This window comes from Helianthus annuus, chromosome 5, assembly GCF_002127325.2.
Source record: "Helianthus annuus cultivar XRQ/B chromosome 5, HanXRQr2.0-SUNRISE, whole genome shotgun sequence".
NCBI classification, from domain to species: Eukaryota; Viridiplantae; Streptophyta; class Magnoliopsida; order Asterales; family Asteraceae; genus Helianthus; species Helianthus annuus.
The window spans coordinates 13,221,215-13,243,830 of NC_035437.2; the positions used below are offsets into that span (position 1 = coordinate 13,221,215).

At 39.4% G+C, this 22,616-nt stretch overlaps 1 protein-coding gene across 1 annotated transcript; it reads right to left on the reverse strand.

The window, feature by feature from the left end:
• Positions 1 to 3,920: 3,920 nt before the first annotated feature.
• LOC118492524 (long chain base biosynthesis protein 1b-like) lies at positions 3,921 to 6,935 on the reverse strand. The gene is made up of 4 exons (XM_035990658.1): positions 6,795 to 6,935; positions 6,478 to 6,619; positions 4,392 to 4,519; positions 3,921 to 4,282 (listed from the first exon to the last, which is right to left on the reverse strand). The coding sequence occupies exons 1-4, from the start codon at positions 6,858 to 6,860 to the stop codon at positions 4,112 to 4,114; spliced, it is 507 nt and encodes a 168-aa protein (XP_035846551.1). The 5' UTR covers positions 6,861 to 6,935; the 3' UTR covers positions 3,921 to 4,111.
• Between the last annotated feature and the right edge of the window lie 15,681 nt (positions 6,936 to 22,616).

Consider the following 22,616-nt stretch of genomic DNA (forward strand, 5'->3'; position numbering starts at 1 on the left):
TGATGAAAGCAATATCTTCAATGTGGTGATTGAAAAGTTAATTATCCCGCTGCATATTTTCATCTCTCTTTTATCTTCATTCGTTATTTCCATCTTAACTATCACAACAATCAAACTTGGATCCTAACAACACCCATTAGTCTAATATTTATAAAACTCACATTTTGTTGTTGTATATTCATTTTGTGAACTAATATTTGTAGAAGTATTTATTTTCCATCAATTGTGTTAAAATGGTTTTTTTATATGTAATGTCACAATTAATCTTTTATTTTTTTATTTTCGAGTTCAAGTTGGCACTAGATACACAAATCTTTTTTCTTTTTTAATTTTTGAGTTTAAGTTAGCAATAAATACACAATCTTGAGAAGATTCTTTTTTGTAAAAAAAAAAAAAAAAAAAAAAAAAAAAGAAAAGAAAAAACCTTGTGTCATAGAAATTCTCAAATTTCTCTCAACTGGTGGTCCTCAAAGTACTTGCCACATCAGCACTAACCAATTGAGTGGCAGGAGTTCTGTTAAATAGTTTGATGTGACCGTAAACGTGGCCACAAAGCACCATTAAGTTTAATCTTCCCTTAGACTGTGTGGGCGTGGTTTCGTGGCGCTTAGGCCTTTTGTCACACCCTCAAATCCACATGTGGAGTACTACCGCGAGGCGTGCGACTGACCAGGATCCAGCCAGCAATTATACTGAGCATTCGATGTATAATAGTAATATTGTTCACCAACCACAAGAGTTAGTACACATCATAATTAAAGTTCAAAAGTTTTAAGTTTAAATAGTAGTTTTAAGTAAGTAGCGGAAGCATGGGTAACACAGTTCAAACAAAGTTCATAGTTTTAAGTTTATTATAGAACCTAACACACGGGTTAAGACGACCACTACACATCCCCAAGCTGCAAGCTCCTGAGTCACTAGGTACCTGCAAAGCATGCAGTAGGGTATCAACATAATGTTGGCGAGTTCACGAGTTTATCCAGTTTTTAATTCCAAAAACTTGTTTCACCAGTTAATTTACTCATTTATACCATGCCAAGGGGAGCTACCCCTTAAGTAAGCTACTAAACTGGTTTTTACAATACCGAATACTATGCGACCGTACGTTTCCGTAGAGTGCCCCGTTTGTCAATGTTCTATCATCATTGACGGTTTACCAGAGTCTATTAGTTCACTCCCGATCCCATACACGGGCTCGGTGTGAGGCTGGTGAGACCTAAATAGCGCTATCAACTAATAACTCGTTCGCCCGGCAACTAATCGGTATTAAGTAGTAGGGACTTGAGTGATAGAGTTTCGTTTAGTTTTGTTTGTTGCATCCAGTATAAATAGTAATTAACTAAGGGTCCCGTATAAGGGGAGAAAAGTAGGTTTGTATCCCTCACAGGGGATAGCGTTGTTACACGTATCCCACACAAGGAGATAGAAATACCGTATCCCGCACAAGGAGATAGTAAGAAATCCCAAACCAAGAAAAGTGTTTCGTTCCGTTTCCCAACCACCGGGAACGCATGCTTTAAGTAAAAAGTAGTGAACTCACCTTGGGTTGTTCGGCAGATAGTTTACTTGGTCAAGTATGTTGGTCACCACGTTCTAATATGGTTACCAGTATGGGTCAGGCTCGGGTACGAATAAGTCACGTATATTCTACACATAACTAAAACATAGCATACAGGACATACGATTATCCTTTAAGTTATTGGCCATGTTCTAACAGTTATCCATAACAGGACATAGCAACAGTAACACATATTAAACAGTAACATGCATGATTAGTCCACACACTTTGGCCCAATAACGGAAACAAGCAGCCCAGTCGAGACCAGGTGGTCTCGACTCGAGAACATGCGGTCTTGAGTCGCAACCAGGAGATCTCGAGTTGTGAATGGCTGGTCTCGAGTGGTATATAAATGAGTCGCAACCATGGAGGTCTCGAGTCCAGTCTTGAGTCGAGATCAGGAGATTTCGAGTCGAGATCTTGCTGGTCTCGAGTCATTAATGTCTGCTGCTTGGTCTCGAGTTGCAACTTTGATGGTCTCGAGTCGCAACCGAAGGTCTCGACTCGTTTGTCTGGTGATTCTAGAACACCTGTCAAGACTTGTACTAACCAATAGAATTTCGATTTCATGAAATTGTGTACTAACCAACCAGAATGCACAAACATGTTTTCTTGTCTAATTCCCAAATCAAACGGATCAAAACATAGCAAATTTAAAACATTCATATCATATTCAAATAGTTCATCACTAGGGTTTTTCATCATCTTATCAAAACAACTCTAACATACATCACTGTTTCATTTAAATCAGTATGATCATGCCAAAAATCATTTTATCCTAGAACCATTTGGACACCATTCTTGTAAACAATTTCCGCCTATAACTCATAGTACAACATCATCATCTACATTGTTTCATTAAAATACAATATCACATTCTCATTAACACTTCCAAAACATGAATCATTATTGCATATAATCTTTTATTATGCAATTTACTCACCAAGTTAGCATCTTTATCATACAAAATCATGCAAGGAGACATTTAAACTAAGCATGTGTATCATTCATCAAACAAGCATCACAATATCAAATAGTGTGAAACACTAACCGGATGGTGTTCGAGTGTGAGAGTGTTGTGAATTCAGCCGAAAGGGGACCTCCTAGCTTAGAATATGAGCAAGAACAAGAGCTTGATTTGTTACTATTGATCCGAGACAAGAGGGGAGAGTGATATTGCTAGGGTTTTGTTGAGAGGGTGAAGGAGAGTGTGTGAGAATGAGTGTGAGGGAATGATGATGGCAAGGTTGGCTATCAACATGAGTTATATACTAGCCCCAAGTCGGTGCACCCTAATGGGTTCTTGAATGGGCTAAAGGGGTTGCGGCCCAACTGATGTGGGTTACTCGAGACCGAGTGGTCTCGAGTCCGACCTTGTGGTCTCAGCTCACTATTATACCTATATATATATAATATTCACATACTTAATACAAGGATCACATAACACGTCAAGATAATTCACAAAATTCCATTTAATATTATATGTACACACACTGCTAATACAAGAAGGTTGCTCGGGAAAGCCCGAAGTGTCACACCTTTCCACGCCGGACACACCACCCCTTGAACGGCGTGGAAGGCAGCGTTGTTGGGGGGGGGGGGGGGGGCACTTTTTCCATGGTCTTGGTGTCAACGTTGTATTGAGCAATTGGTGTTGGTCATAGCCATTGAACCCCAACGGCACATTTAAAAAAAATCAATTAAAAAAATATTAACTCACCTATATATATATAAAAAAAAAAAAACCTCAACCTTTTCTACCATTCTTCACCTCATTCTCCTCTACCCAACTCTAAACTTAATAAAATCTCTCTACTTTATAAATAATAATGCATCCACACAGCCGCAACTTCGATCCGAACAACCCCTATGATGTGGGCAAAGTACCGAACACTACTTTGTCTCAACCGAAGCAACCCCGAAATCACGATCTGGACATATTAGCGTACGGACATCTTCTTGCGAACCTACCTTTTATGTTTCGAAATGTACAAGAAAATAAAAGAAATAAAGACAAAGCATCGTACTTAGTTTCAGTTAATTTTTATTTAAGTTCCAGTTTTTTTAGGTTTCTTTTTTTTAAATAATATATTTTTTTAATATTGTTAATTATTATATTAGTATTAATGCTACTTTAAAAAAAATAATAGATTTTACATATTTTCTAAATATTAAATATTAATAAAAAAGTGTCACGTATCGAATAACGCCACTCTTCCATGCCCCATCCCACTCCCTTTTTCGTACCACGCCACTTTTCTGATGTGTGCTGTCGTGGCAACCACATGTCGAATAACACCACCATTTCATGCCCCTCCACACCGTGTGTTCTTAATTGACTACTCAAATGTAAGAGAGATCATATGAAATTGACATAAATTAACTGTAAGTCTGTAATTTTAAAGTTTACAAAACAAAGGCATATGAACAAAAACCAACTAGCATGTCAAGAAATCAAATAAAACATGGCTAAAAATATGAAGAAACAATTCTTTAAATTTTTCTTTCACACAATTTGTTCATGTATGAGGTGTTATACCGTAGCGAGTAGATTTAATCCGTGAATAATGAAGCGGCAACGCTCTTCAATGATTCACATACTTTCTGAAGATCAGATTCTGTGTGAGCAGCTGAGACGTATATCCTAATCCCGACAGGAAGATTGCATTTATCAACAAACGACCTTTTTGAAGTTGTTACAAAAACCGAGTGTTCCTTCAATACCTGCAATTGCAGCACATTCACAATGGGCGTATGAGCTGTACCATACAACAAAACAATGCATAACTGCATACGACTGTTAAGACTTTTAAATCAAAGGCTTAACACTTACCCGATCAGCAAGATCTTCAAGTACTTGAAGATCACTCTTCAATGACCCAGTGGAGTTTTTAAGTCGGAGGAATACAAGCGGTGACATTATATCATTTGCAAGTTCCAGGCCTTTTATTCCCAACAATCCTGCATTTATAAAAGCATAATAAATGGCTTCATATTATTAAGGTTTCATGAAACATCCATGAAAATAATGTGGACAGTATTAGTCAAAGAATGTAATAAAACACCATCATAGAAAGACAAACTAAAGGGTCTTAAGGCCACCTACCCATCTCAAGACGCGTTAGCAGGTATTGACGGGTTCAAATGGTTATTATTATTATTATTATTAATAACAATAACAATAACAATAACCTATGTAGCACGGGGACTCCATTTATGTGGCCAACTTGTCGGGGACGGAAACACCATGGGTACTCGTTGGGGACGTTTCCTAAACGTTTCCAATGTCGGGGACGTATCTGGTAGAAGTATCCAGCCCGTTTCCATTTATTTTTAGGGTTTTTACCCTTTCAAATTCCACAACCGGCCATTAAATAAATAGACCTATCATATTCGGCTTCTCTAATCTCTAATCTCTCAAGTCTCATCATCTCTAGTTCTCTATCGATTGCCGATCTCTCACTAGATGAACCGGAATTTGAAAATGATTTGATTATTGATATTAATTACCTTTGGAAGATGTAGTATTTTTGGAATTTGTTTAATGTATTTTTATTTTTTTATTGTCGTACCCGTATCTTGGAATTTTGAGTTTTGCCATTCCTCGTTCCCGTATCGTCCCCGTAACCCGATCCCGTACCCGTTCCAGTGCTACTTAGACAATAACAATAGAAATAGAAGTAAAAATAAAAATAATAATAATAATAATAATAATAATAATAATAATAATAATAATAATAATAACAATAACAATAACAATAACAATAACAATAATAATAATAATAACAATAACAATAACAATAATAATAATAATAATAATAATAACAATAACAATAACAATAATAATAATAATAATAATAATAACAATAACAATAACAATAATAATAATAACAATAATAATAATAAGGGGTATTGGATTTTAATAATCCCAAGTTTCATTAATTGGCCGGTAATAATTCCAACTTCAAAAATTGCCTACAACAGTCCCAACTTGTAAGATTTTGGCCACCAATGATCCTTGTCTAACTGGGTTATAACCCAGTTAGTTTTTTTGAAGTTTTGAGCGACGGAGAAGGTCACTAGAGGTTGGAGATGACAAGTGGTGGTCTCCTTTGGTGGTTTCAGGGGTAAAGAAGGTCGTCGGAATAAGTTGCAGGTCACCGGAGTTGCGTAGATGGTGGAAATTTTAAACTTTTGAGAAGCGGAGAAGATTACAGGAGGTCGGAGATGATTGGTGGTGGTCTCGTTTGGTGGTTTCAGAGGTAAAACGGGTCGCCGGAATAAGTTGCAGATCACCAGCCCAACAAGGTTATAACCCAGTTAGACAAGGATCATTGGTGGCCAAAATCTTACAAGTTGGGACTGTTGTAGGCAATTTTTGAAGTTGGGATTATTATCGTCCAATTAGTGAAACTTGGGATTATTAAAATCCAATACCCCTAATAATAATAACAATAATATTAATAATATTATTAATAATAATAATAATAATAACAATAAGGCAAATTGGATTTTAATAATCCCATCTTCAAATGTCGCCACTGAAGTCCCACCTTTTAAACTTTTTTTCATCACTGGACCTCTGTTAAGTTTTTTTTTCTGAGTTTCAAACTAAACACCCAAATTGAAGCACCGTTTCGAGGTAATTTTTACATCAATCGGCCCGTATCCTCATTCTGATCAAAAGCCCTAAAACATCGGTTTGAAATTCAGAAAAAACTTAACGAAGTTAAGTTTTGTAAACGGATGTCCAGAGAGGAAAAAAAATTAAGGTGGGACTGCAGTGGCGATATTTGAAGGTGGGATTATTATTGGCCAACCACCTAAAGGTAGGATTTTTAAAATTCAATTTCCCTAATAATAATAATAATAATAATAAATAATAATAAAGAGTCATCTTTTAGGCCAAAATCTATCACCTGTACTTAATAATTTGGAATTATCTCGTAACTTCGTTATGAGTTGAGGGTTTTCCTCTATAACATCGATAGCAGCAACTGCAGCACTTGCCAAATATGGGGGAAGAGATGCAGAAAACACATAGCCTGAGCTGCTGAGGCGCTACAGAAACATAACACGTTAACATAAGACACAAAACAATGCTAAAATATGTTTGTAATTATCTTGTAACTTGTGGGTCCTTTCTTGAACTAAACCATCACGTATCAATATTGAAATAACAATTTTTCCTATTGGTGTTAAATGTCAGACATGTTATAGATGCAGGAGTGCTTACTTGGTGATCAACAACTCTGTGACTCCCGGTGCAAAACCCACCTTCTGAGGCCAATGCATGTCCCATAGCAGCAGTTATTATATCTATCTTATCAACCTACAACAGTAAGACCAACATCACCCTTCTACTCACTAAAAATCAAATATACATGTAAGAGGTATACATAGTTATTAAAGGCGCAAAGCCCACTCTAGGCGCATAGGCTCTAGGGCCTAGGCGATAGTCGCAAAAAAAGCGTGAGCCCGAGAAAAAGAATAGCGCACTTAAATAAAAAAATAAAAAAGTTCATTAAGGGAATAAAGTACACAAAACCAAAACAATAATGTTCATACTAGCACTTAAAAAGTCTCAGATAACAAAATACTTAAAACCAAAATGTTCATAGCACTGAATAATTTTGATAATTCGAACTGAATATTTTGATAATTCGAACTGAAAAATGTGATAATAAACTGATATCATTTGTTTAAACTTAAAGCCCTATAAATACTGCAGAAAAAGTGGAAATTACCAATTAAAAAAATAAAAAGCATAAATCATTAATTACGCATGGGAAGAATTAAGCTGCGCTATTATTACCTGGGAACTATAAGCGCAGTAAATGCGAATCGCCCAGAAAAAGCGCCTAGGCGCCAAAAGCGCTCGCTTTTGATAACTTTGGAGGTATATGTATATGTGTGCAGATACACACACATGCATATATATATATATATATATAGGACAAAGATATGTTAGAAACCACCCTTTATTGCGAGAACCGCGAGAACCAGTGTGAACACAAACAGTAATACCTAAAAAATCTAAAAAACACCCAAAAAAAATTTTTTTTATTTTTTTACTGTTTTTTGTGTAAAATTCGCTATATTTAGTTTACAATAAAAAAATTCAAAAAAAAAAAATTCCGAGTCACAGTTATTCATGCACATGTGCATTTGTATCATTTCTTTGACAAATTCCGTAATTCATTACAATTATTAGACAATTGCACTTTCATTTGCACTACCACGTGTAATACACTACTTTTTACGTTAACAATATTAGAAATGCACATGTGCATCTATATGTATCAACATGAAATAAGGTGTTTTGGTACACTAATTTCTCTTTCATCAATCATTTCATCCATAATACACAAACATGCACATGTGCATTTTTGTCATTTCTTTGACAAATTCCGTAATTCATTACAACTATTAGACAATTGCACTTTCATTTACACTATCATGTGTAATACAATACTTTTTACATTACCAATATTAGAAATGCACATGTGCATCTATATGTATCAACATATAAGGTGTTTTGGTACACTAATTTCTCTTCATCAATCATTTCATCCATAATACACAAACATGCACATGTGCATTTTGTCATTTCTTTGACAAATTCCGTAATTCATTACAACTATTAGACAATTGCACTTTCATTTACACTATCATGTGTAATACAATACTTTTTTACATTACCAATATTAGAAATGCACATGTGCATCTATATGTATCAACATGAAATAAGGTGTTTTGATACACTACTTTGAATACACTTTCCCTTTCATCTATCATACCATCCATAATACACTACCATTACCTCCTACCATCCATAATACAATACCATTACCTTTACCATCCATAATACAATACCATTACCAATATTTTCACTTTATTACATGTATGTAAAAGACCATTTATACCATCCAATCAACATATTAAATCATAAATTGACAACTATAACCAAACCATCAACCACTAGATATAACTAATCAAAAAACATGTATATGGGCCTACTTCTCCCATTCAAAATCACAAACTTTTTGTACCAAAACATGTTATATCATGGTTATACCTAATGATGCACATGTGCATTTTTAATATTGGTATGTAAAAAGTAGTGTATTACGAATGGTATTAAAACCATATAAAGAAGCAACAAGTTTAGGCTTACCTTGGTTGTAACTTGTGCTTGGGGTGTTTTTCAAAAAAAAACTAGAACTTTCCTTTTTAACCCTAAAGTTTTAATCTTTAACAATTTAAGTTTAAAGTTTAATCTTTGTTTCCTTTTTACCCCTAAAGTTTTAATCTTTGACAATTTAAGTTTAAAGTTTTAAACTTTAGGCTTACCTTGGTTGTAACTTGTGCTTGGGGTGTTTTTCAAAAAAAAAAAAACTAGAACTTTCCTTTTTAACCCTAAAGTTTTAATCTTTAACAAATTAAGTTTAAAGTTTAATTTTTGTTTCCTTTTTACCCCTAAAGTTTTAATCTTTGACAATTTAAGTTTAAGGTTTTAAACTTTATAAATAAGCAAGTTGAATATGCATACATGTGTTGTAACATGTGCTTAGTGAGTTTTTCAAAAAAAAAAAATAGAACTTTCCTTTTTAACCCTAAAGTATTAATCTTTAACAATTTAAGTTTAAAGTTTAATCTTTGTTTCCTTTTTAACCTTAAAGTTTTAATCTTTGACAATTTAAGTTTTAAAGTTTTTAATCTTTGGTAATTTAACTCTTTTGATTAAATTTGGTTTTTTTACTTCTAATTCAAAAGTTTCTATCTTAATACAGTTTAACCCGTTTGATTAATTTGATTTTTCACTTCTAATTCAAAAGTTTCCATCTTTTGCAATTTAACACTTTGATTTTTTTACTTATGTGTGGTAATCTGGCTTTGGTGGGTTTTTCAAACAAAAAATGGTTATGCATATTGTTGTTTAAACCTTGGCTTTTGGGGGTTTTTTAAAAAAAATTAATTTTTTTACTTTTCAACCGGAAAGTATTTCATGAAATTACTTTTAACCCAAAACTATTTTTTTTTACTTTTAACACAAAACTTTTATCTTTTGCAATCTACTCTACAACCTTTTTTTTACTTTCAGCTTTGGTCCTTTATAGTTTTTGTTTTTCGCAAATTTTTCGCTTTATGCTTCGTTCTAAATTTTGTGACTTAACACACCGGAACGTGCATCTTTGGTTTAACGTTTTTACGTTTCGTTCATGTAAATGGTAATGGTATGAAAACCGAACTTGTATTGATTGAATGTGTAATTACAAATGAAGAGGATCCCTCTATTTATAGGGGAAGGAGGGATCAACAAGTAAATAACTATTTACATAAGGGTATACCTAGAATTGCATGTAGGGACCTCTAGTTAACAACTAGGCCCTTTAACTATTTACAACTAACACTCCTCCTCAAGTTGGAGCATAGATGTTAATCATGCCCAACTTGTTACATATGAAATCTATTTGTGCCTTTCGGAGTGGTTTTGTGAAGATATCTGCTAGTTGGAATTCCGTCTTAACATGGATTGGCTGAATTGATGGAGGATCCTTTTGAGTTCCGACTATCCGATCTCTGATTAGGTGACAATCAACCTCAATGTGTTTAGTTCTCTCATGGAATACTTGATTTTTGGCTATATGTATAGCTGATTGATTATCACAGTATAATCGCATCAAGTCTTCAGAGATAACCCCAAGTTCTTTGAGAAGACGACGAACCCATATCATCTCTGATGTAACATCTGCCATAGCTCTGTACTCTGATTCGGCACTTGATCTAGATACGGTGTGTTGTTTCTTACTCTTCCAGGAAACAAGATTTCCTCCAACGAAAACACAGTACCCAGTGGTGGATCGACGGGAAATAGGACAGCCTGCCCAATCTGCGTCTGAGAATCCAGATATACGTCCATCTCCATCTTCTGTGAAAGCACCTACACGACAATGACCCTGATCGGAATATAAGATCCCTAGGCCTGGTGTGCTCTTGAGATATCTTAAGACACGGAGAGCAGCATCCCAGTGTCCTGTGTATGGAGTGGCCATGAATTGACTTAGGACACTAACGACAAAGGAGATATCTGGTCGGGTGACAGTTAAGTAGTTAAATTTACTCATTCTATACACATATTGCCAAGGGGAGCACCCCTTAAGTAAGCTTCTAAACTGGTTTTTAAATACCGAATACTATGCGACCGTACGTTTCCGTAGAGTGCCCGTTTGTCAATGTTCTATCATCATTGACGGTTTACCAGAGTCTATTAGTTCACTCCCCGATCCCATACACGGGCTCGGTGTGAGGCTGGTGAGACCTAAATAGCCGCTATCAACTAATAACTCGTTCGCCAGGCCCCGGCAAACTAATCGGTATTAAGTAGTAGGGACTTGAGTGATAGAGTTTCGTTTAGTTTTGTTTGTTGCATCCAGTATAAATAGTAATTAACTAAGGGTCCCGTATAAGGGGAGAAAGTAGGTTTGTATCCCTCACAGGGGATAGCGTTGTTACACGTATCCCACACAAGGAGATAGAAATACCGTATCCCGCACAAGGAGATAGTAAGAAATCCCAAACCAAGAAAAGTGTTTCGTTCCGTTTCCCAACCACCGGGAACGCATGCTTTAAGTAAAAAGTAGTGAACTCACCTTGGGTTGTTCGGCAGATAGTTTACTTGGTCAAGTATGTTGGTCACCACGTTCTAATATGGTTACCAGTATGGGTCAGGCTCGGGTACGAATAAGTCACGTATATTCTACACATAACTAAAACATAGCATACAGGACATACGATTATCCTTTAAGTTATTGGCCATGTTCTAACAGTTATCCATAACAGGACATAGTAACAGTAACACAGATTAAACAGTAACATGCATGATTAGTCCACACACTTTGGCCCAATAACGGAAACAAGCAGCCCAGTCGAGACCAGGTGGTCTCGACTCGAGAACATGCGGTCTTGAGTCGCAACCAGGAGATCTCGAGTTGTGAATGGCTGGTCTCGAGTGGTATATAAATGAGTCGCAACCATGGAGGTCTCGAGTCCAGTCTTGAGTCGAGATCATGAGATTTCGAGTCGAGATCTTGCTGGTCTCGAGTCATTAATGTCTGCTGCTTGGTCTCGAGTTGCAACTTTGATGGTCTCGAGTCGCAACCGAAGGTCTCGACTCGTTTGTCTGGTGATTCTAGAACACCTGTCAAGACTTGTACTAACCAATAGAATTTCGATTTCATGAAATTGTGTACTAACCAACCAGAATGCACAAACATGTTTTCTTGTCTAATTCCCAAATCAAACGAATCAAAACATAGCAAATTTAAAACATTCATATCATATTCAAATAGTTCATCACTAGGGTTTTTCATCATCTTATCAAAACAACTCTAACATACATCACTGTTTCATTTAAATCAGTATGATCATGCCAAAAATCATTTTATCCTAGAACCATTTGGACACCATTCTTGTAAACAATTTCCGCCTATAACTCATAGTACAACATCATCATCTACATTGTTTCATTAAAATACAATATCACATTCTCATTAACACTTCCAAAACATGAATCATTATTGCATATAATCTTTTATTATGCAATTTACTCACCAAGTTAGCATCTTTATCATACAAAATCATGCAAGGAGACATTTAAACTAAGCATGTGTATCATTCATCAAACAAGCATCACAATATCAAATAGTGTGAAACACTAACCGGATGGTGTTCGAGTGTGAGAGTGTTGTGAATTCAGCCGAAAGGGGACCTCCTAGCTTAGAATATGAGCAAGAACAAGAGCTTGATTTGTTACTATTGATCCGAGACAAGAGGGGAGAGTGATATTGCTAGGGTTTTGTTGAGAGGGTGAAGGAGAGTGTGTGAGAATGAGTGTGAGGGAATGATGATGGCAAGGTTGGCTATCAACATGAGTTATATACTAGCCCCAAGTCGGTGCACCCTAATGGGTTTTTGAATGGGCTAAAGGGGTTGCGGCCCAACTGATGTGGGTTACTCGAGACCGAGTGGTCTCGAGTCCGACCTTGTGGTCTCAGCTCACTATTATACCTATATATATATAATATTCACATACTTAATACAAGGATCACATAACACGTCAAGATAATTCACAAAATTCCATTTAATATTATATGTACACACACTGCTAATACAAGAAGGTTGCTCGGGAAAGCCCGAAGTGTCACACCTTTCCACGCCGGACACACCACCCCTTGAACGGCGTGGAAGGCAGCGTTGTTGGGGGGGGGCACTTTTTCCATGGTCTTGGTGTCAACGTTGTATTGAGCAATTGGTGTTGGTCATAGCCATTGAACCCCAACGGCACATTTAAAAAAAATCAATTAAAAAAATATTAACTCACCTATATATATATAAAAAAAAAACCTCAACCTTTTCTACCATTCTTCACCTCATTCTCCTCTACCCAACTCTAAACTTAATAAAATCTCTCTACTTTATAAATAATAATGCATCCACACAGCCGCAACTTCGATCCGAACAACCCCTATGATGTGGGCAAAGTACCGAACACTACTTTGTCTCAACCGAAGCAACCCCGAAATCACGATCTGGACATATTAGCGTACGGTCATCTTCTTGCGAACCTACCTTTTATGTTTCGAAATGTACAAGAAAATAAAAGAAATAAAGACAAAGCATCGTACTTAGTTTCAGTTAATTTTTATTTAAGTTCCAGTTTTTTTAGGTTTCTTTTTTTAAATAATATATTTTTTTAATATTGTTAATTATTATATTAGTATTAATGCTACTTTAAAAAAAATAATAGATTTTACATATTTTCTAAATATTAAATATTAATAAAAAAGTGTCACGTGTCGAATAACGCCACTCTTCCATGCCCCATCCCACTCCCTTTTTCGTACCACGCCACTTTTCTGATGCGTGCTGTCGTGGCAACCACATGTCGAATAACACCATCATTTCATGCCCCTCCACACCGTGTGTTCTTAATTGACTACTCAAATGTAAGAGAGATCATATGAAATTGACATAAATTAACTGTAAGTCTGTAATTTTAAAGTTTACTGACGACGGGGGTAGCCCAAAGACAAATAAAACCATTAATATGCAAAGAGCTTAAAAGGTTGAAAGGTTCATCGGATGAAAAGCTGCATAATGAGTGAATCGAGGAACAGTAACTAGTCATGTCCACCAACTCATCTCACCAACTCACGCTCACCAACTCACAAAGTCAGAGCAGGTCTGTACAGGCACACCCTATTAACCAGGGGTCCAAAGCCTTGAACCCCAAAAGGGGAAACCCTCCATAAGCAAACAGGTCTCACTAGTATAGTCCATACCATTTCGAGAAGTGTCTTCCACTATAAGAAGACAGCTCAATAACACTTCAAGGACATTCCGAAAAGCAGAGAGATTCCTTAATCTCTTGTCATTTGAAGAGTTCTTGTCACTTCCAAATAACTCTTCATCAGATTCATCTCATTCATTCTATTTGCTTTCTTTTCTCGATCCGAGTCAATCTTGGAGAAAGAACTTCAAAGCAAATAACTCAAATATACTAGTGAACCTCCTTCCACGTTTTGCAAACGTGGAGGGACCCCGCGACCTGCGTTAGGCAAAATCAAACCTTTCAGCCCTTTTGCCTAACCAGTCCGGCTACCATCCTTGGTCCCGTGTTTGTTGCATCAACAAGTTGGCGCCCACCGTGGGGCTACGCCGCTGTTTCTCCTCAAAAGAGACCTGGTACGTGTAGCTCCTTCCATTCCAAACCACTATGTCAGAAAGTGGATCTCCGGGAGAGGTAAACCAGATCCCTAACACCTCTACCCCGGGAAGTGGTCAAGCTCACACAACAATAACAACGCCTTTTTCAACTCCGGGGAGTACACCCGAGTTCCTCACCTTTAACACACCAACCCCATCCAGATCTGGAGCTCCGTCTCCCAACGTTGGTGTGTCTGACACTCCGACACGCGTTGAACTTACCCCCGAGGGGGTCGCTCATAACTTCCTTGAGCTGAGATCACTTCTTAACCAACATGTGAACAGAGAAAGGGAAAAGGGTGTAAGGATTCGTCTAGATTACGACGAGCCTGAGCCAACGTTATCTCCTGGACCACCTCTACCACCCTTCGTTACAAGAAGTGAAGCCGGTCCTAGCAACCCTTCAAACCTGCACCCTTATCTGTCCACCGTGACGAACCCCACTGTTCATCCCATTCTCTCTTCCCAACCAACTGTTAGTGGTACCCCTCTGGGACACGAGTTAACACTCGACCAACTCCTACAATCCCCGGTGACCAGTTGTCCCACTTCTCTGAATACCACATGGGAGCAAGCCCTGTCCGTGCTCCCTTTAGCACGAAGTGCTGTTGCCAGCACCCCTCTTGGGGTAAATTGCTCGGTTGGTCCTGGAAGCCTTCAAGGTTTCAATTTCGTGCCCAATGTGATGTCTCAGATGATGGCCCACTTCCCTTGGCAGCACTTCATCAATCAAGTGCTGGCCACCCAGGGAAACCAAGGCAATGATAACAACGGAGGCACGAGACCTGAAGAGGACTTGGCTAAACCTTACAAGCCAAGCAACCTTTCATGCTTTTCAAGACAGATAGCTGATTATGACTTCCAGTCAAAAATCAAAATGCCTGCCCACATCAAAACGTATGATGGGACCGAAGACCCCGAAGATCATCTTCAAATCTTTACTGGTGCTGCTCGAATAGAAAAATGGTCGAATGCTGAATGTTGCCTAATGTTCATGCAAACCCTCATTGGGTCCGCTAGAATTTGGTTCAACGACCTACCTGCTCAAAGCATTCGAAGCTTTGATGATCTCAGCAGAGGCTTCCTGGCAAACTTCTCCCAACAAAGGAGATACGTTAAAGACGCGACTGTAATCTTCCAAATAAAACAACGAGATGATGAAAGCCTACGAGCATTCATTGAACGGTACAAGAAAGAAGGGCTAACCTACGTGGGGGCTGATGAGAAAATGAGGGTTGCCGGTTTTATGAACGCCATAACCTCCAAGTATCTCACACGAGATTTCAACAAATCTCTACCCAAAACCTTGGAAGAAGCCCTTGAAAGAGCTGAGGCTCACATCCGAGGAGAAGAAGCTGTTGATATCAAGGAACAAAGGAAAAGGGGTTCCGGTTGGCGAAGCAGCAGCCCAGCCAGAAAGAGAGGAAACTTTAATTCTTACGACAGACGCTCAAAGGGTTCAGACCCTCGAAGGGTTGAAGGGCGAAACCCTCCAAGCAGGGATAAGAGTATGAGCTTCACTCCTCTCACCAAAACCCCTCAAGAAATCCTGGCAACGGAAGAGGTCAAGCAGAACTTCAGACCTCCCAGGCCTCTTCCCAAAAGTCGGAAAAACGAGAACTCCACTCAGTTCTGTGAATTCCATGAAGAAAAGGGACATCACACCAACGATTGCTTCCAGCTGAAAAAGAGAATTGAAGAAGCTGTCAAGTCAGGGGAACTTGCCCATTTGGTCAAGGGAGTTCGAGACAAGATGGCCGAAAACAAAGGGAAGGAAGTAAACATGGTATGTTCTGACGAAAAGGTCCCTTACAAGAAGCGACGGTTGGAGGATTGGGAACTTCAGTGTGTTTGCTTCCCCCCAACAAGGAAGGACCCGCTCCCTGGTCCCCTTGTGGTTGAAGCCATCGTGGGTACCTTACAAACATGCAAAGCATACATAGACACGGGAGCAGCCACTGAAATCATGTTCGAGAAGTTTTTCAATCAACTAAGCAATGAGGAGCGTTCAAGGCTTCAACCCTCCGGGACCTCCATAAAGGGTATCGCTGACATAACCCTGAAGCCTTTGGGGCAAATAACCCTTGATGTTTGTCTTAAAGAGGGATCAAAGGAAAGAACCCGATCACTAACATTCGTGGTTATCAACATCCCTTCCAACTACGACGTAATCATAGGGAGGCCCGGACAATGTGCATTTTACATGGCTGTGTCTGTTGGCCATGGCACTGTCAAGTTTCCAACCGAGAGAGGGATTGCAACCCTTCAACCCTCTCAGGAAGCTTACCTGATCGAAGGAGAAAGTTCTAATGACGAGAAAGACAAGCAGGGGTTAGTCATCAACCCTAAGTACCCCGAACAGCGGATAAGGGTCAATCCCAACCTCTCTCAAGATACTCTTTCATACCTTGAAAAGCTGCTAAAACATCACAGCGATGTGTTCGCCTGGTCTCCCGAAGACATGACCGGGATCCCTCGAAGCATTGCTGAACATGAGCTAAGAATACCACCGAATGTCAAGCCAGTGGTTCAAAAGAAAAGAAGTTTGGCACCTGAAAGAAGCCTGGCAGCTTGCCAAGAGGTTGAAAAGCTTGTATCAGCTGGCATCCTCCGAGAGGTTAAGTATCAATCATGGATTGCTAATCCTGTCATGGTCCGGAAACCCGACAACTCTTGGAGAATGTGTATAGATTTCAAGGATCTTAACAAAGCTTGTCCTAAAGATTGCTACCCGCTCCCAGAAATTGACCTTAAGGTTGATTCCCTCACGGGATACCCGTTCAAATGCTTCCTTGATGCATACAAAGGCTATCACCAGATCCTCATGAAAGAAGAGGATGAAGAAAAAACGGCTTTCCACACAGACAAGGGCATTTTCTGTTACCAAAAAATGCCTTTTGGTCTCAAGAACGCAGGAGCCACTTACCAACGACTCGTCGATAAAGCCTTCGAAAGCCAAATTGGAAGAAACATGGAAGCGTATGTCGATGACCTGGTAATCAAAAGCAAAACGGAGTACCAGATGCTTGATGACATCCAAGAAACCTTCAAGAATCTTAGAAAGATCAACATGAAGCTTAACCCGGAAAAATGTTCGTTCGGATTTGATGAAGGAAAATTCCTGGGTCATATTGTTGGAAAACAAAGCATCAAGGCCAACCCCAACAAAGTAAAAGCTGTTCTCGAAGCTAAACCACCAAGAACCAAGAAGGAGGTTGAAAGCTTGAATGGGAAGCTTGCAGCCTTGAAGCGTTTTACCTCAAAACTGGCCGAAAGGTCCCTACCGTTCTACAAAACGCTCAAGAATTGTTCAGATAAGAAAGATTTCAGATGGACCGAGGAGGCTGAGGAAGCTTTCAATCAAATGAAGCAGCACCTTGCTTCACTGCCAGATATTGCAGCACCTGAAACAGGGGAGCTCATATCGGTATACCTCTCAATTGCCGACGAAGCCATCAGTGCAGTCCTCACCATTGAAAGGGACAAGGCTCAGGTACCCGTCTATTTTTTCAGCAAAACTTTAAAACTAGCTGAAACCAAATATCCTCCCCTTGAAAAACTAGCCCTAGCCTTGGTCCAAACAGCCAGAAGGCTTAGAAGATACTTTCAAGCACATCCTATATAAGTGGTCACTGACCAACCTGTCAAGAACGTGCTTGAAAAGCCTGAAAACTCAGGCAGATTGGCAAAATGGGCAGTGGAACTAGGTGAACATAACATCACCTATGTCCCACGAAAAGCAATCAAAGCTCAAGTTTTGGCTGACTTCCTAGTAGAAGTCCCAAGCCAAAAGACTGAAGAAGTAAACACCACAACCACTGAACCTTCCAACCCTGAAGCCTGGAAACTGTTCACCGACGGGGCTTCAAGCGTTGAAGGGTCAGGAGCTGGTGTAATCCTAATCAACCCTGAGGGGCTAGAATTCACATATGCTCTTCGTTTCAACTTTCAGACCACTAATAACGAGGCTGAATACGAAGCACTGATCGCTGGCCTCCGGCTAGCCAAAGAAATGAAAGTCAAAAAGCTTGAAGTGTTCACTGATTCGCTACTAGTATCAAGCCAAGTCAATGACAGCTATGTCGCCAAGGAGCCCAACATGAGAAGGTACAAAGAAAAATCAAAGGAATTAATGAACACCTTCCAGGCATGCAACATCAAACAGATTCCAAGATCCCAAAACAAAAAGGCTGACGCCTTAAGCAAGTTAGCGTCCCTCACATTCGCCCACCTCACAAAAAAGGTGTTGGTTGAAGTGTTGAAGGCTCGTTCAATTGACGAATTGGAAGTACAAGATGTGGTCACCGAGGAAGATCCAAATTGGATGACTCCCATAAAGAAGTTCCTTCAAAACAACGAACTACCAAGTGATCAAATAGAAGCTGAAAGGGTAAAGATCAAAGCAAGACAATATGTGTTGCAAGGAGAAATCCTCTATAAAAAGGATACCTTGCACCATTGCTAAGGTGTGTGGGCCCTGAACAAAGCAAGTATTTGGTTAAAGAAGTGCATGAAGGAATATGTGGAGCTCATTTCGGAGCTAGGTCGGTGGTTGCAAAACTCATGAACTTGGGATACTTCTGGCCTTCAATGCATCGGGATACCGTCGAGCAATTGAAGAAATGCGATGCCTGCCAAATCCACTCCCCAATACCAAAAAGTCCAAAACATGACTTGGTCCCCATAACTTCAGCATGGCCATTCCATAAATGGGGAATGGACATAGTTGGACCATTCCCTCCAAGCAAAGGGGGAGTAAAATTCCTGTTGGTAGCAATTGATTACTTCAGCAAATGGCCAGAGGTCAAACCCCTTGCCAAAATCACAGGAAAGCAAATCATAGACTTTGTATGGGAGAACATCATATGCCGCTATGGGCTGCCAGGGGTAATTGTGACCGATAATGGGAAACAATTCGCTGAGAAACCCTTCAGCCTTTGGTGCAAAGAGTACAGGATCAACCAAATCTTCAGCTCAGTGGCTTACCCGCAATCAAACGGTCAGGTTGAAAGGACCAACAGAAGCATAGTGGAAGGCATCAAGACAAGATTGGGGAGATATGAAAGTAATTGGCTGGAAGAATTGCCTAGCGTTTTATGGGCAATCAGAACAACAGAAAAAGCAAGTCACAGAAAAACACCTTATAGCTTGGTATTCGGATCCGAAGCCGTAATCCCCGCTGAAATAGGAGTTGTAACCCAACGAATTGTCAACATGGATCCCGAGGTAAACACACAAGAGACCATGTTGAACTTACAACTCTTAGAAGAGGCCCGGGATCAAGCAGCAATACAAGAGGCCAAATACAAGCAAAAGATGGAAAAATATTACAACAAAAAGGTCAAGAACGAACGATTCAAGCCAGGAGACCTAGTTCTCAGAAACAATGAGGCCAGCAAAAAGGAAAACCAAGGAAAATTAGGCCCAAAATGGGAGGGGCCATACACCATCCTCGAAGCACACAAGGGTGGATCCTACAAGCTGGGAGATCTAGAAGGCAAAAGGCTCCCAAGGCACTGGAACGGAAAAACTTTAAGAAAATTCTATGTTTAGAAAGTTTGGTTTATGGCAAAACAAAAACCTTTTGTAAAAGCAAATGTTGCTTGAATGAATGAAGTTACTTTATCAAACTTGTCTTTCTATCCTAATATCAGGTTGAGAACCTAGCAAAAAACTCCATGGCAAGGGCCATGTAAGGGGATGAGCTCCCAGGCCATATCGCTCAATAGGTTCAAGGGTTGAATGGACCTATATAAGGGGTGAGTTCCTAAATCAATACAACTCCATGAGACTTATCAAAGAAAAACCATAGTGTCTCATAGACAGGTTTGAACAGCCTACACCAATCGTTCCTTAAGTCTAAAAAATGTACCCAATAATCAGACTTACGAAACCAAACAAATCACAACGAAATAAAAGAAAAGGATAGATACTACGTCTTGATGATAAACACTAAGGCAAAGTGACTGCAGCACTGAACCCTTTAAAGTGTAAAAAACATAAAGACAAAGTAAACAAAGACAAGGCAAGAAAATAAAAACAAACAAGCCTATCAACCAAACATACAAACCAAATCAGAAGCTACCCAAAGATCAACCAACAGGTACCGAGCTTGAAAGCTTAAAGGCTTCAACCCACCAGCAACTGTACAAAAAGCCTGAAGGGTTGAAACCCCACAAAACAAAACCAAGCAAATGGAACCAACAAAAACATCAACGACAAACATCATGTCATAAGTTAGAAAGGCCATAAAAGACCTTCATAAGACAGTTAAAGCAAGCCCTAGTGACTTGCAAATAAAACTAATGTTCAACAGCCATATAGGCTCAACCAACCAACCATGGGAACCTTAAGGGTCCCCAAAACCTAAACATTGTTTAAAACATTACAAAACATAAAATGTTTGCTAAGAAAGCTACGAATAAATGTCAGTTATCAGAGGGCTTGGAACCTTCACCCTTAGACTTTTTAGCTTTCTTTGTCTTCTTCACCTTCACAACTTCTTCACCACCAACTGCAGAGGTTTCCAAACCAGCATCTTTCGAGGTTTCAGGCAGACTCGAAAGGGTATCATCACTGTCCCCGGAGTAAGACCTCTTCTTTGACAAGGAACTCAAAACCTCAGCACAAACCTTCTCATTTAACCCCTCAGGCTTCAACCCCTGTAAAACAGACAAAGGCTTACCAAAACAAGAGAATACCTCATGAATAAAGGGGTAGGTTAGCCTCTCCATCTGCTCAACAGAAGCCTTGAAGACATCAGAAGCCTCAGGGCGAAACATGGGTGATTTCTCCAAAGGTTGCCCAGATTCATGAAGTTTATAGCCAGCAGTAAGGCCTTGATGCTTCCCCAGGTTCAGCAGCTTTGTGTAAACATCACCAAGGGCAGAGTTAAATTCCTTAGAGTGCAAAAGATAAGTCACAATCTGCTGAAACCCATGCTCGATCAACCACTGATTATCCGCAGTCACCTGACCAACGGAAGCCTTCAACCCCTCCTTTTCTTCACGAAAAGCCTTCTGCTGGACAGATAAGGCCTCTCGGTCAGCCTTCAATTTCAACAAATTTGCTTCAAAACTTTTCCTCAGGTCACCCATCTCAATGGCATGCATCTTCTTCAGATCCTCAATCTCCTTCTTCCAAGCTGCCTCCTTCTCTGCAAACCCAGCCACTTCCTTCTTCATCGATGCAAGGGAGGATTTCATTTTGTTTTTCTTTTTAGAAAAATCCTCATACTCCCGCATCCTTTGGCGAAAGCGTGTAATCCCTTGGGGAAGCATGGCTGCAAGGTTGCAAGTAGTTAAAACCATGCGAGATAACATAGTGTCATCATCCATCTCAGCAATAGCTTCACGAACGGAAGGAGGAGCAAGATGACTAAGAGCATCTTCACAAACAGCAGCATCCTTAAAAGTGTCATCATTCTTAACCAACCAAGTAGGCACATAAGTGCCCTCAGGGTTCAACCCTTCAACGTCTCTGCTCGACGATTCTTGAACAGGGGTAGCAACACCCTTCTTCCCTCGAACCTTCTTACCACGAACAACTAATTCCTTCTCCTTCTCAACCTCCACTTCAGCCTGATCCTCAGAAGCCTCGATATCATCACTCAAATCCACTGGCTCAGTGGAAGTGGATTGAGGAGCAGCTTTCAGTAAACGACGAGATAACCGGCGAGTTGAAGGCTTGGGAACATTGGACTTGGTAAAACCCTTCGCATTTGCAACACTGACATAACCTGAACCCTCAAACCTCTGCTCAGAGGTCCTCACAACAACATTTTCACCCGGAACAGTCGGAGCATCTTCAAAAACCACATCGGACGTATCGTCACTCTTGATGAAGTCCAAAGCAGACATAACTGCCAAAAAACAAATAAAGAAAATAAGTCACAAACAAAGTAAGATGAAAAAGTATAAGGGAAAAAATGCATACCAAGGCCATTTCTCATCAACACCGGATCCCGATCAACTTTTGCCCAAATATTACTAACCCCTAAAAGCACTAACAAATGTTCGGGAAAAGGGCGAACCCTCGAAGGGCACCCCCGAATGGCTGAAAGAAAGGCATCATTCAATTCAGACTCGGAAGGCTCCGGATCGTTGAGAACAGCATCCGGATGCCTCCACACCATTTTGAAAGGAATAATGGATTCAGAAACCCAGAAAAACGTATTCTTCCATGATCCAAGGGTTGTAACCATGGATGAAACAAGACAAGTATCAACCTTTGTGTTCTCAAAAGTAAACCAATCACCATTTTTGGCTAACCGGAAGAACCTCCGAAAGAG

Coding starts and splice junctions, on each gene's coding strand:
- LOC118492524 (XM_035990658.1), bottom strand. CDS start 6,860: ATGGGACATGCATTGGCCTCAGAAGGTGGGTTTTGCACCGGGAGTCAC. Junction 6,620..6,794: donor ACAGAGTTGTTGATCACCAA/GTAAGCACTCCT, acceptor ATGTTTCTGTAG/CGCCTCAGCAGCTCAGGCTA. Junction 4,283..4,391: donor TTGAAGATCTTGCTGATCGG/GTAAGTGTTAAG, acceptor CTGCAATTGCAG/GTATTGAAGGAACACTCGGT.